This window comes from Acanthochromis polyacanthus, chromosome 10, assembly GCF_021347895.1.
Source record: "Acanthochromis polyacanthus isolate Apoly-LR-REF ecotype Palm Island chromosome 10, KAUST_Apoly_ChrSc, whole genome shotgun sequence".
In the NCBI taxonomy this organism is placed as follows: domain Eukaryota; kingdom Metazoa; phylum Chordata; class Actinopteri; family Pomacentridae; genus Acanthochromis; species Acanthochromis polyacanthus.
The window spans coordinates 16189649-16201651 of NC_067122.1; the positions used below are offsets into that span (position 1 = coordinate 16189649).

Consider the following 12003-nt stretch of genomic DNA (forward strand, 5'->3'; position numbering starts at 1 on the left):
ACTACAATAAACAGCTGCAGCGCATCACTAGCTGAACATGTATGTTCTAATACACGGTATAAATCATAACATTAGTGCTACAACGAGCAATAATGGTGTTAATCAATTTAGAATTCATTACGCATGATTATTGAAATAACTACGGAAACACATATTCCCATAATGCTCTGCTGCTCATTTAGTAAGATTTGTTCAGGTATTGCTAGCTGCTGCCGCCCACGAAAATACGAAAATAAAATTATCATTAGAAATTGCCAGTGGAATAAATAAAGGAAGGTTTTTAAAAACGATGTTTTTAAAAGAATTAAAACGTTAATAATTGCTACTGCTAAATGGATGCTAATTAGTGCCACATCTAAAACCAAACCTGAAAAATATAATTAAAAACACGTAGAAAATGTAGTATTTCTTCATGTATGTTTGTAATATACTGCGAGCTGACGCTGATTAATTATCACATTAGACTTTCAGCCCCTCCGCGCAGACACAAGTCCTTAAACACATTAGTCAGTAGTAAACAACAAACAACAAACAACAAACAGGCGGACCGTCGTGCCCAACAGACATGCTCGTGCGTGTTGCGTCAGTCGGAGCCGCGCTTATAAGCGCGTTCACTCTGTGTGTCCAGTGTACGAGCGAGAGCGACATTCATCATCACAGTCCATTCAATTCCTACCAGAAGAGAACAACTCAGAGAGACAGCCATGGTACGTTCAACGTCGTCTTTCTTTCTTTTCTGCATATTCTCGCCGCTTTGACTATTTCATATAGACTTAATCCTTCCTTATGGGGAGGTCTGTGATCATTTTTTGTCTATTTTGTACATGTTTAAATTGCTTTAGCATGAAACATAGCAAGCCGGTTGTGTTCCGCAGCAGCAGCCGCTGCTAGCGCCGGGGCCAAGCAGCCACCAGCTCTGCTGTCCGGCCAGCTGGACAGCTAATAAAGCCTTCCCGAGGCACAGCGAAGCCGTATTTTACCGCCATCGCCCTCAGTAAACTTGTCATGAAGCTGTTTGTGTTGGATTGTGTTGACAGTCCAGATGAACTAACAGCGATTCTAAACAACTGGCGCCATTTCGGTCATCTCCCGTGTTTCGCCCACAAATCGCCTCTTTAGAGGGCCTCGTCTCAGTTTAACGTCCACTCCTTTGCCGTGACGCTGCTCCGGTGTTTCCATTGCATCTTGTTTTGGCTATTTCACGGCTACATTACGACACTGTAAGGATGCAGCGCTGACAGGTGCAGCAGCGCCTCAGGGCCACATATCTACGGTATTGTTAGCTCCGCTAGCTGCGTTAGCGGAGGCAGAAAATGACACCCATTATGGCTGGCGCTAGCCGAGATTTCCCTGTTCTTTGTCTCTACACGGCTCCCTCACTAGCAGTATTTTAGACGCTGGTGAGTTACGTGCTCCAGATCAGATCACTTTCATCCAACAGTTACACTAAATGCACCATTTGAGGGTTTCAGGCCGAGCTGCGCTGTGACAATAATCTGTGAATTGACAGACAAATGGTCGGTTCGAGCAGAGTTTTGCCTTATATAGCAAGCTAGCGCACACATGTGCGTGTGCTGCATTCATGGCCCCACCCTGAATTTGGTGCAAGGACCATTTTGTTTGGTGCCGTGTTCTAATGGACCAGCAGTTAGATTGAACTTACTGCCGCTTGGCATGTGATGGGTTGGCCACGGTTTTTTTTTTATTTTTTATAAGATTGTACCTTTTTTTTTTTTTTTTTTGTCAGATTTGTTACAATTATGTAACGGCAGTCTGGCAGCGTTGGATCGGCTAGCTGAAGCTAAAGGGCCGCTGTCTCTGGATCTTCATGGTCGGTGCTGCGCATCTTATTTTAGTTGCGCATGTACTTTGAAAAGCCCTTTACACACGCTGTATGCCACACCGCTACACTACCACACATTATCAATAAGAAAAAATAACGGATGTCTCCAGACATTCATACAGTCATTCATTATTAGAGAATATTTGCTGTTTTCTGCATCACTGCAACACGGAAATTTAAACAGTACATTCATGTGTACCTGTAATATATACAGCATCGTCTTATTATTAACATTCAGCTATGTTGTCTTTTGCCTTTCATCGCTGAGACTGCACAGACAATTAAATCTCCCTACTGCACTCTTAGTTTATGAAGAGTTTGAATGTAAACCAATTAGGCCTGTGTTTGCAAGTAAAATTGACCTGGATGATGGTGAGAGGCCTGTAATCTTAACTGTTCCTGTGTGTCATGGAATTAAAGTCTTGGACTGTGGCTACTTCCGTACCAGTCAGTTGAACCTTGACTTCTGTACAGAAACATATCCGTGGTTAGGATTAGATAAGGTCTGGACTTGGTGATCGCCATGGTGATATTCACTTGCTGCTACAACAAATAATAGAACATTAACAGTATGGTCATAAATTAGACCAGAGTAAGAAATGGAAGCTGCTTTACAGATGTAAGTCACGACACAGGAAGCTAATGCACAAACCACAATATTTTTTTTTTACCATCGTTGTGGAGAATGAGTGCTACGACACGTGTGTCATGTTCTTCCGTATCTGCAAAAAGAGTTTAGAAATTTGTAGACTTCAGCAGATATTTTTACTGTGGCCAAACGAGCACAAGTACAATGCTTAGTCTATTGATGAGGGTGATTAAGGAAGTGAGTACAGTTGTTTACTGGTTAATTATTACTCTGGAATTCACTGTTATCTCACACAGGCCTTAAACGCCCTGAGCAAACATACAGTGTCTGCCCTAGCAGTTGGGTTCCTTTTCCGTCTTTCCTGCCCCATTATTTCCTTTTCATTGTTGTCTTTTTTTCCATTGACACATTACTGGTAGATAGCTGTTTTCTTCTCCTGAGACTGCATTTTCCTGTAATGGAGTTCCTTAAACAGAGTCAGAAGACATGACTGAGTGAGTTTGTGGAGCAGCTGAGGCTTGGCGATGTGACTTGTATTCTGTATTTTAACAGAGGCCCCATTGTTTGTGACTAAACCCTACACTAAAATGCTTAATTCTTGACCACACCCTCACCCACATAGGTCTCTTTATGGTACAGATACTTGACTCTTCACTTGAAAAAAAGTTTTAAACATACTTGATACACCTGTTAACTAAAGTTATGTAGAAGTATTAATGTTCAAGGTGGACTTTAGACCAACTTTACTGGCTGCATTATTTTCTGTGTGGTTACTATAGCCTTATCTTTTGCATGCCAAACAGAATTAAAACTCAGTTTAACTTGTGCACCGCTACTGTGTCTAACAGCTGGTTGTGGCCACACCTTTTGCATTTCAATCCTTCTTATCAGTTGTCCTCATAGGTAGCATTCCTTCTGAGTATGATAGTCACATGCTGGCCTCTCTTTAGCTTTATGTCTGTATTTACTGTGTTTATGTCGTCACTTCTGGCCTCTTGAAGACTGTCTACAGTTGTCTAGAAAATTGTGAGGAGAATAGGCCACATATTCAGTATCTGTCTGATTGCAATGTCTGGAAAATTGCAAAAGATTAATAAAGTTTAAAGAAATGAATCCCCAACACAATTTTCACAGTAGGCATTTTTATTTTCATGTCAAAATGTTTGACAAGCTGGAATTTATAAATTATCATCAGATTATCAAATTATTTGCTTAATTTTCTTTATCAATTGTTGAACTTGAGCATTATTATCATTCATATCTCTAAATTTTCTCTCTAGATTGTGACAGACTTGGTCCTATATAAAACGGTTGTATAATTTGTGAAATCGGTATTAGTAACTCTACAGTATTGTGTAATGGTTGTATGCTCTGTTTGAAATGACAGTACGCAGGCCCTGGAATGTGATGAAATTGTATTTTCCTTTGGCATCCTTGGCGTTGAAAATCATGCGACAGTTTCAGCAGAAGAGCTGCCATGTTGAACTGTAAATACACTGGGCTCCGTATTAACAGACTGTTGTCTCTGCAGGCCTCTGGTGTGAAAGTCACAGATGAAGTTATCGCAGTCTTCAACGATATGAAGGTGCGTAAGGCTCAGGCAAACGAGGACGAAAAGAGGAAGAGGAAGAAGGCCATTCTGTTCTGCCTGAGCAAGGACCTCAAGAACATTGTTCTGGATGATGGCAAAGAGATCCTGCAGGGTGACTTGGGAAACACCGTCCAAGACCCATACCAGCACTTTGTGAAGATGCTGCCCCCAGACGACTGCCGCTACGCCCTGTATGATGCCACCTATGAGACCAAAGAAACAAAGAAGGAGGACCTGGTCTTTATCTTCTGGTGAGGGCAGCCTTTATCGCCCACAGATCGGTTTATGGACTCCATTAAGATGGCATTAGACTTTAATATACTTTATCCTTTTTTCACAGGGCTCCAGATTCTGCTCCCCTGAAGAGCAAGATGATCTATGCCAGCTCGAAAGATGCTATCAAAAGGAAATTTGAAGGTGAGTAGCTGTGTGTGTATAGTTGTGGTTTTGTTGATGGATGAACAGTTTAAGAATGTATGTCACAAATGTATTTATTTAGACATAACAATAACCTGGGTGTGGTTGCTGAACCCTATACCGGAACCACACCTGTCCTATACCCAACCTTTAAGTTGCACTGATTCAGATGACTGAATGTGAAAGGAAACACTCCTGTGACAAACCCACAGAGAATTATCACCTGACCCTGCATGCATTATAGCTTTTCAGTTTCTGGTCTGTCGTTGCGTTTCCCTTCACTCTCTCTGCTCTCTTAACATCTTTTATAGAAGCAGCAGGCAGATATCTAAAAACCAGCAGCACAGTAATTTTGCTTGAATGGCAAGCAGGCACAGTTCCATACTATTTGTCTGTTGGAGTCGTTGCAAACTGAGCTAAAAAGGAGCACATATTATGCTTGTTTTTGCTCCGACATAAAGCAACTCGGGTTTCTAAACAAGTGTTGGTGCTCACTGTGCTTCAGTATTGAGTTATATTATTGACATATGCCACAGGTGGATCTAAAGAGGCTATGAATATGAGATTTCAACACAGTGAACTGCTGATATTATCACAGTTTCTCAGAAGCAGATCATTAGTTACTGGTTCAGCTGTGTCTGTAGAGGCTACATCACTCAAGACCTTTTTGATTTTTGTCCTGACCTTCAGTTGTTTATTCCTGAATAGGTGGACATGTGTGCTTCTCATTTGTCTGAAGGTTAACGTTTTAACATGAAGTGAGCCAAACAATACAATAAGATCCTTTTTATTTATGTAGATCAGATTTTTCCAGTTTGAGAAGCCAAATGTAATTCAATCACACAATAACTGAGTTAAACAGCAGAGCTAGGCGATGGGACTATGTATAGCATGAGACAATATAAATTTGTCTACGGTCAGTTCTGTGTACCATTTATATCTGTTATCTAGCTCTTAAACCTTCAACCATGTCTAGGCTATTGTGTTGTAAATATCGACGCTGGATTGGATTTTTGTCTTTATTTTGCACCGGCGTGATTTAAATACCTTACATGGTTAGGTACTGTTTGCTGAACAAGTGAATATTTTATCCATTCTTGCTGACAAATCTAAATTACATAATCAACAATGAAGGATTTTGCCCACTCCTGGTAAACATGTTGGTCCACAGATATGCACCCGAGAAGCTGGGCTGTTTTTCTTTCTACTTGAACAGATTTAGCTCAATTAGTGATATTATTTCTCTTAAAAACTTGTCGATGCATCACTCTGACTGCTGCCTTTGTTTTTATCTCAGGTATTAAGCACGAGTGGCAGGTGAACGGTTTGGAGGACCTCAAAGACCGGCACACCCTGGCAGAAAAGCTCGGCGGCTCATCAGTAGTGAGCCTGGAAGGAGCCCCTATATAAATATCGTTCCCCTCCTCCTCCTCCCCGGCTTCGGCTGAGGCCTTTCAGACACATCTGTTGGGTTTAGCTGTTCATTCCAGTGTGGTGTGGAGAAGGGCAAAAGCAGAACCAGCATCATTTGTGGGACTCTCGGGGAGGGATTTAGTGGGTGGGTTTTGGGTTCAAGTGACAGCGTAACAAAAAAAACAAAACAAAAGTGCAGACTGTCATTCCAGTTCATGCAACATAAAGAATATGAACAAAACACACACAAAGGAAAAAAAACATTAAGATACAACTGAGGAAGGATGATGATGATAAAAACTTAATACGCATATTGTTCATGTGAAGAACAGGGTTTTGTTCTTTCCGTGTTACATTTCAACGACTGCAGAGAAAGGGACAGGCAACAACCTTTTAGTTTTCCAACCATTGAATCCCGTCAAATAATTGTTCCAACTACATTTTTTTGCCAAACTTCTAGTTAAGTTTTGTAAGTGTGTGTAGTTGAGACTAGGTGTAGTATGAACTAATTCACTCTTGATTGCACAAGCTGTATCAAAACCTTCTCTGGTGGAACACGGTTAAATATATATATTTTTTCTTCTTTGTTTTGTTATTCCATTGTTTTTTGTTTTTTTTTTCTTTCAATTTTAACATGCAAATTCCAAAACTTGAGTGATTCCTTTTTATTTCCAGTTCTGGGTCAGAAAACATGGCATTTGATGTAGTAAAAAGACAACATTCCTTCTTGTTAAAAAAAACAGGATTTCCTCAATTTAAAAACTTCTGTGTTATGAAAGTCTGATGGGGAGCGATGTGTATATGAAAGGCCAGCGGTCAGAGTTTAGGCTGAATATTGAATGGTGGATGTTTTGTATCGTCTCCTTATCTCTAATAAAAAGCACTAAACTACTGACTTCTTCTGCTCTTTTCTTACTTTGTTTCGGTGTTGACGCTTTTGATAATCTGACACTTCAAAATGACGGAGAGTCTTAGATGTGCAGATCTTACTGAGCTCATCCTAATGAAGAAGGGCTGCAAGTCTTGATTGTTTTTGTGTTTTGTTTATCTGAAAAACCACAAGTTGCAGTATTCACTTTACAATCTGAATCAAATGTGTAGAAAATGGCAGTTTGTCTGTTGGCGTAGCTGGCGTATGGAAATTTTTAACACCAAACATTTAATTTCTTGCATTTTGAGGAAATTTTCTGTACCAGTTTATTTTCTGCCCATTATGGCTATTCATGGTTGAATAGCTACAGGAAATTAAAATTAAGTTACGTCATTTCTTTAAAGTTCTTTGCTTCATTTATATTTTCTGGCAGAGACTTATTCCTGCATCCCACCTCAAATCTGCACAATCGATTAATAATCGGAGTAAGGTCACAGCGTATTCGTGGAGCTGCAGTACCTGTTAACGCCACAGGAGGGCAGCCCAGCACCACTCCTGAAACCCATTCAAAACTACTGACACAAACGCTTGTTATAAATCTCTGTTTATTAAAATATATCAAGCATTTTTCAAAAAATAAAATTAACACTCTGTCTCCAGTCCCCACTGAGAAGACTATTCTGTCTGCTGAAGGCTGAAAAGCAGCGGTGAGCTACAGTCTGAATGCAGCTTGGAGCAGAAGCAGCTGAATGATCCTCGAAGAGCTATCAAAATACCAAAACATGTTCCCAGAGAGAGAGCAGGAAAGATGAAAATACATCCTCAGTAGATTACGGTTGTCCCCAGTTGGAAAATAATCTGCTGCTACTGACACATGAGGAAAAGTGTTTCTTTCCCTCTTGTAAAAAGTGGCTTCTGTGGAAACACTGACTGCGTTATTAATCTGACTGCGGGCTAAAACTTATTAAAAGATGCCGTAGTGATGATCTCACAGGCAGATTGGCTTAATGGGCCCAGAGGTTACAGGCAGTAAATTAAATACAGGCGAGAATTAGACCTGCTTTGCTGTTAGGTCACTGAGGGTGATACTCTGTTGTTCACTTGCATTCTTGTGTTTTCATGCTTTGTCAGTCCTGGACACAGTCTAGTCGGTTTCCATGCACCCAGTAACAAATCTGAGCAAACTTCAGAGGAGTGATGCGCACGGCCACGTTATAATCACGGTTCTCTCCGTCTATTTCCAGCCACTGGTGTCCTGAGAAAATGCCAATGACCTTCCTCTCCCAGCGCTCTAAGCTGTTGTCCCACACTCGTCCGTACACACCTGAGCCGCTGGCTCCAGGTCTGGCATCACAGTGCTGGTATATCAGGTTGCTGGACTCCTCTTCCACCGGACAGAATCTGTACACCAGCTCCCCGGGCCGGTCGCTGTCAAAACCAGAGAAGTGGATGCGGTTCCCCGCTAGATCATCAGAGGAAGGAGCCACTGAGAGCCGCATGAATGGGCGCTGGTGAGGCCAACGCAGCTCCAGCAGGGCGTAATCAAAGTCCATGCTGACCTCTTGAGGGCCCTGGATCCAGCCCTTTGGCACACGGGTGCGTTTCACTCGCACCCAGCGAACCACAGGCTTCTTGGCAGAGGTGAGGCCGGTTTTGGTGCCGTTGATGGACGGAGGGATCAGGAAGCCCACCCTGAGCTTCCGCGCCCCATTGACATAATCCTTCCCATCATGTACACAGTGAGCAGCTGTGAGGACGTGCTGCTGAGACACGAGGACGCCGGTGCAGCCAGTGGAGATCCGCACGGCTGTGGAGAAAGGGTAGTCCAACAGGAAGTTGTCTCCGTGGATGTTAAAGCGGCCGTCTGCTCCGTAGATCTGCCGCCTCACACGTTTGTGCCTGCGCTTCCATCCCAGGACTCTGCTGGGTGACGGGTGACGCAGGTGGAGTGCGTCTCCTTCAAGCTCATCATCATCCTCCACGTCCACCGTCGTGAGGGTGCGGGAGCCGTCGGCATACAGCGTCTCAAAGGCCAGTTTCTCAGACAGCTGGTCCTCCTGCTCTCTGTGGAAGCAGCTGGAGTTGCAGTGGGTGGTGAAGTCCAGCTGAGTCTGAGCGCTGAAGCGAGATCGGGTGAGAGGCGTCGGAGTGTGAGGGACCAGCGTGGGGAGGTGGACGGGAAGATGGTGAGGAGGGTGGAGGACGGACAGGGAGAGGGGGAGTAGCTGGAGGAGCAGGTGAGTTCTGAGGAAGCTCTCATGTGGCGTCATCGTGGTGACGGAAAACACTGCAAGGACACAGAAAATAATCACGCATGAGGAAAACAGCTTAGCAGGGTCTCTGTGAGAGGCCGCATGGATTCCTGCGTGTTTGCCAAGAGAACAATTGTGGAAAACATTTTCAAACAAACTGCCTCACAAACACACAAACGGCAATCCCTCATAAATCTGGCCCATTCACAGCTGATTGTAAATCACTGTACCTATGCGAGAGAGGTCAGCTTGCAAACTGTAATGTTGCAACACAGTCCTGAATTTCATCTGGCGTGGCGAGTTAACAATGAGCCTCTTGTTCCTACAATATAGATTACCAGGAAAATAGGATCAGCCCGATGAAGCAAACAAGTATTTTAATGTCTGTTTGGTACAAAAAGTCAGAAATTCCATAGAAAGGTTCAATTAAAGAGGGAGCAAAGTGCCCCAGCCAGAACACAGCTCAGTGGTCAGGGAGGAGAAATGTGATAGCAGGTTACAGCAACAACTCTCCAATCAAATATTTGTTAAAGCTCAGTAAAGTAAGGAGGCGTTTTCCATCAAACATTAACTACTTCACAAGGGTTTCAGGGCAGATTAGCAGGGAAGAGGAGATACTTGATCCCCTCTAAAGGCTGAGGATCCCGAGGCACTCATGGCACGAACAGAGCAGGTGTGCAAAAAGTGAAAAGAAACAAGTCGAGGCAGGGCGGCAAAACAGAGCATTATTCCTAACAAAAGACAGGGTGGGGCCTGTCCGCACACCTTTGAGCTGCCCCATGCAGCACTGCAATAGAGGCAGAGATGCAACAAAGAGCTCCTGTAAGCAGGAAAAGTACAAATTCACTTCCAAAATGTGGACGTGTCAGATACATGACAGCTGTGGCAGACAGCACACCAGCTACAGATCATCTTAAGTGGAAAATTGGCGTGTGGACAAGTACTGAGGTAAACTGTGTATTTTATCAAGCTGACATATTGCACACCTCCTTAGGTATGGTAAGTGTCACCCAAATGTCACACAAGCTCTGCAAAGACAGGTGTAACCCAAGTTTTGATATGTAAGACGAATGAAATAACTGTGTTTTCAGAGTCTTCTTCAGTGTTGAAACAGTTTCTCCAGTGAAAACCGCAGGCAAAGACAAATGTAACAACATGAAACTGGAGCGAAGATGATGGGAGGCAGTTGATCTTGGTGCTGCCGCAGCAACTTGAGATTATAGTGCATCTTTAAGGGGGAAAAGCAGTGAAAATACAAACGTTACCAGTTACTGTACTGCATTTAAATGGGAAAATACAGAATGTCTTTGCAGTGCACAAGTGTCTCAAGCAAGTCAGATGGAGGTCAGATCCCTGTAACATATGTAAGCAAGCACACATGTTCTTTAAAATATAACTGGGAAGATGATTAATGAGATGATGAAGGCCAGAAACTGTATGGAGCACACTGTCAACTTTTAAATACTCTACCATCACTTCATCCCAACGTTCATTCTGAATAGTCATTTAACACCTGGACTGTGAATCTCACCTTTATTAATGCAAAGAAATTGGCCATTTTAACCATCCCAGTAGAGACAAAACAGGAAAACACATTACCTCCAGATTAGAGAGGTGTTTAGAGGTCCGTGTTTACATCCCAGTCAATCTTTCCTCCCCATCAGACGAGTCCTTCAGGATCATTTCCCCAGATCCTCATCATCATCTCCAGTCACAGGTAGTTAGTTTCTCCCGCCTCTCTTTATCTCCTGCCTGCCCTCCGGAAGGGGAACTTTGCTCGCTCTTTTACAGCGTGTAGAAATGCAGCTCCAGGTGTGGAATGACTGTGATCTGAAACCTGCACCGTTCAGACACACAGACTCTAATAAAGACTCCTGACTGAGAAGAAGCGTTTTCTCTCCGAGCAGCGGCCCGCCGTCTTCCCGGTCCTAGTGCCCCCTCGTTATAACCCGCTAACCTCCTAGCTACTGGAGTGTCTGGTATTATAGTACAGTTTGTAATCACACTTTTTTGTGACCTTTAACATGAATTACTAACTGGATAAAGTCAAATTAAAATCTTTCCACCAAGTACAGAGAAAAGGTTGTCAATAATAATAATGAATATCATGTTTATTGATGGGCTGCACAGTGAAGTAGTGGTTAGCACACTCGCCTTGCCGCAAGAAGATCCCCGGTTCAAATCCCGGCCTGGGGCCTGGGATCTTTCTGCATGGAGTTTGCATGTTCTCCCTGTGCATGCGTGGATTTTCTCCGTGCACTCCGGCTTCCTCCCACAGTCCAAAAATATGTTGAGGTTAATTGATTATTCTAAATTGCCCCTAGGTGTGAATGTGAGTGATTGTTCGTCTGTATATGTAGCCCTGCGACAGACTGGCGACCTGTCCAGGGTGTCCCCTGCCTTCGCCCGAGTCAGCTGGGATGGGCTCCAGCCCCACTGTGACCCTGGTGAGGATAAATAATTTTATCAGAGATGTCAACAAGCTAGCTTGCTATGCTCACAGTGAAAATGCTAACGTGTGTAGGATGGGACAAGTGCATGTTAGTAAGATAGTATTTGATTAGCTGATGAAAACGTTGTCCATTTAATCATTTAGTCAAAATGTCAACATGTTAACTCACTAACATGCATGTTTATAACATCAATGCTGATTTGGTGAGTTAACAGAAAGTGAGACACCCTTGAATCTCAATCAGTTACATAGATTGTAGGAAAATTATAGTAATTATATTTAAAATAATTGTACATTTCATTTTATTTAGATACTGTCTACGTTAACTGTGTATTGCCAACATCTAGAACTGTATTATTACTCAATAAAACTGATTTACATCCAACATAATTAGATTTATGTTAATACAACCAATATTTATATATTTTCCATATATTATGTAAATGTATGTATGTATGTATGTATGTATGTATGTAAGTCAAGTACAGTACTGATGCATGTTTTAAGGAATCATACTGCATGTTATAAAAACTGAGTTTTGGACCACTATAATAGTTTTAATTTAGCTCTGTTGT

At 42.6% G+C, this 12003-nt stretch overlaps 2 protein-coding genes across 3 annotated transcripts; one reads left to right on the forward strand and one right to left on the reverse strand.

Annotated features, from left to right (window-relative positions):
* Positions 1 to 563: 563 nt before the first annotated feature.
* On the forward strand, positions 564 to 6748 carry cfl1 (cofilin 1). Its single transcript, XM_022196697.2, has 4 exons — positions 564 to 707; positions 3964 to 4274; positions 4364 to 4440; positions 5738 to 6748. The coding sequence occupies exons 1-4, from the start codon at positions 705 to 707 to the stop codon at positions 5848 to 5850; spliced, it is 504 nt and encodes a 167-aa protein (XP_022052389.1). The 5' UTR covers positions 564 to 704; the 3' UTR covers positions 5851 to 6748.
* A 563-nt stretch (positions 6749 to 7311) lies between these two features.
* LOC110952927 (serine protease 23) lies at positions 7312 to 11124 on the reverse strand. Of its 2 annotated transcripts, none has more exons than XM_022196696.2 (2): positions 10576 to 11124; positions 7312 to 9011 (listed from the first exon to the last, which is right to left on the reverse strand). In XM_022196696.2, the coding sequence occupies exon 2, from the start codon at positions 8992 to 8994 to the stop codon at positions 7852 to 7854; it is 1143 nt and encodes a 380-aa protein (XP_022052388.1). In that variant the 5' UTR covers positions 8995 to 9011; positions 10576 to 11124; the 3' UTR covers positions 7312 to 7851. The 2 variants fall into 2 exon arrangements, with proteins under 2 accessions (XP_022052388.1, XP_022052387.1); XM_022196695.2 differs by lacking the exon at positions 10576 to 11124 and adding an exon at positions 9207 to 10549.
* Positions 11125 to 12003: the final 879 nt, after the last annotated feature.

Excerpts from the sequence above, each read along its gene's own strand:
- LOC110952927 (XM_022196695.2), bottom strand. The coding sequence starts at position 9,264 with ATGAAATTCAGGACTGTGTTGCAACATTACAGTTTGCAAGCTGACCTC. Across the intron at positions 9,012-9,206 it reads AGCTGACCTCTCTCGCATAG|TGTTTTCCGTCACCACGATG; the intron begins GTACAGTGATTT and ends GTGTCCTTGCAG.
- cfl1 (XM_022196697.2), top strand. Across the intron at positions 4,275-4,363 it reads GACCTGGTCTTTATCTTCTG|GGCTCCAGATTCTGCTCCCC; the intron begins GTGAGGGCAGCC and ends CTTTTTTCACAG. Across the intron at positions 4,441-5,737 it reads TATCAAAAGGAAATTTGAAG|GTATTAAGCACGAGTGGCAG; the intron begins GTGAGTAGCTGT and ends TTTTTATCTCAG.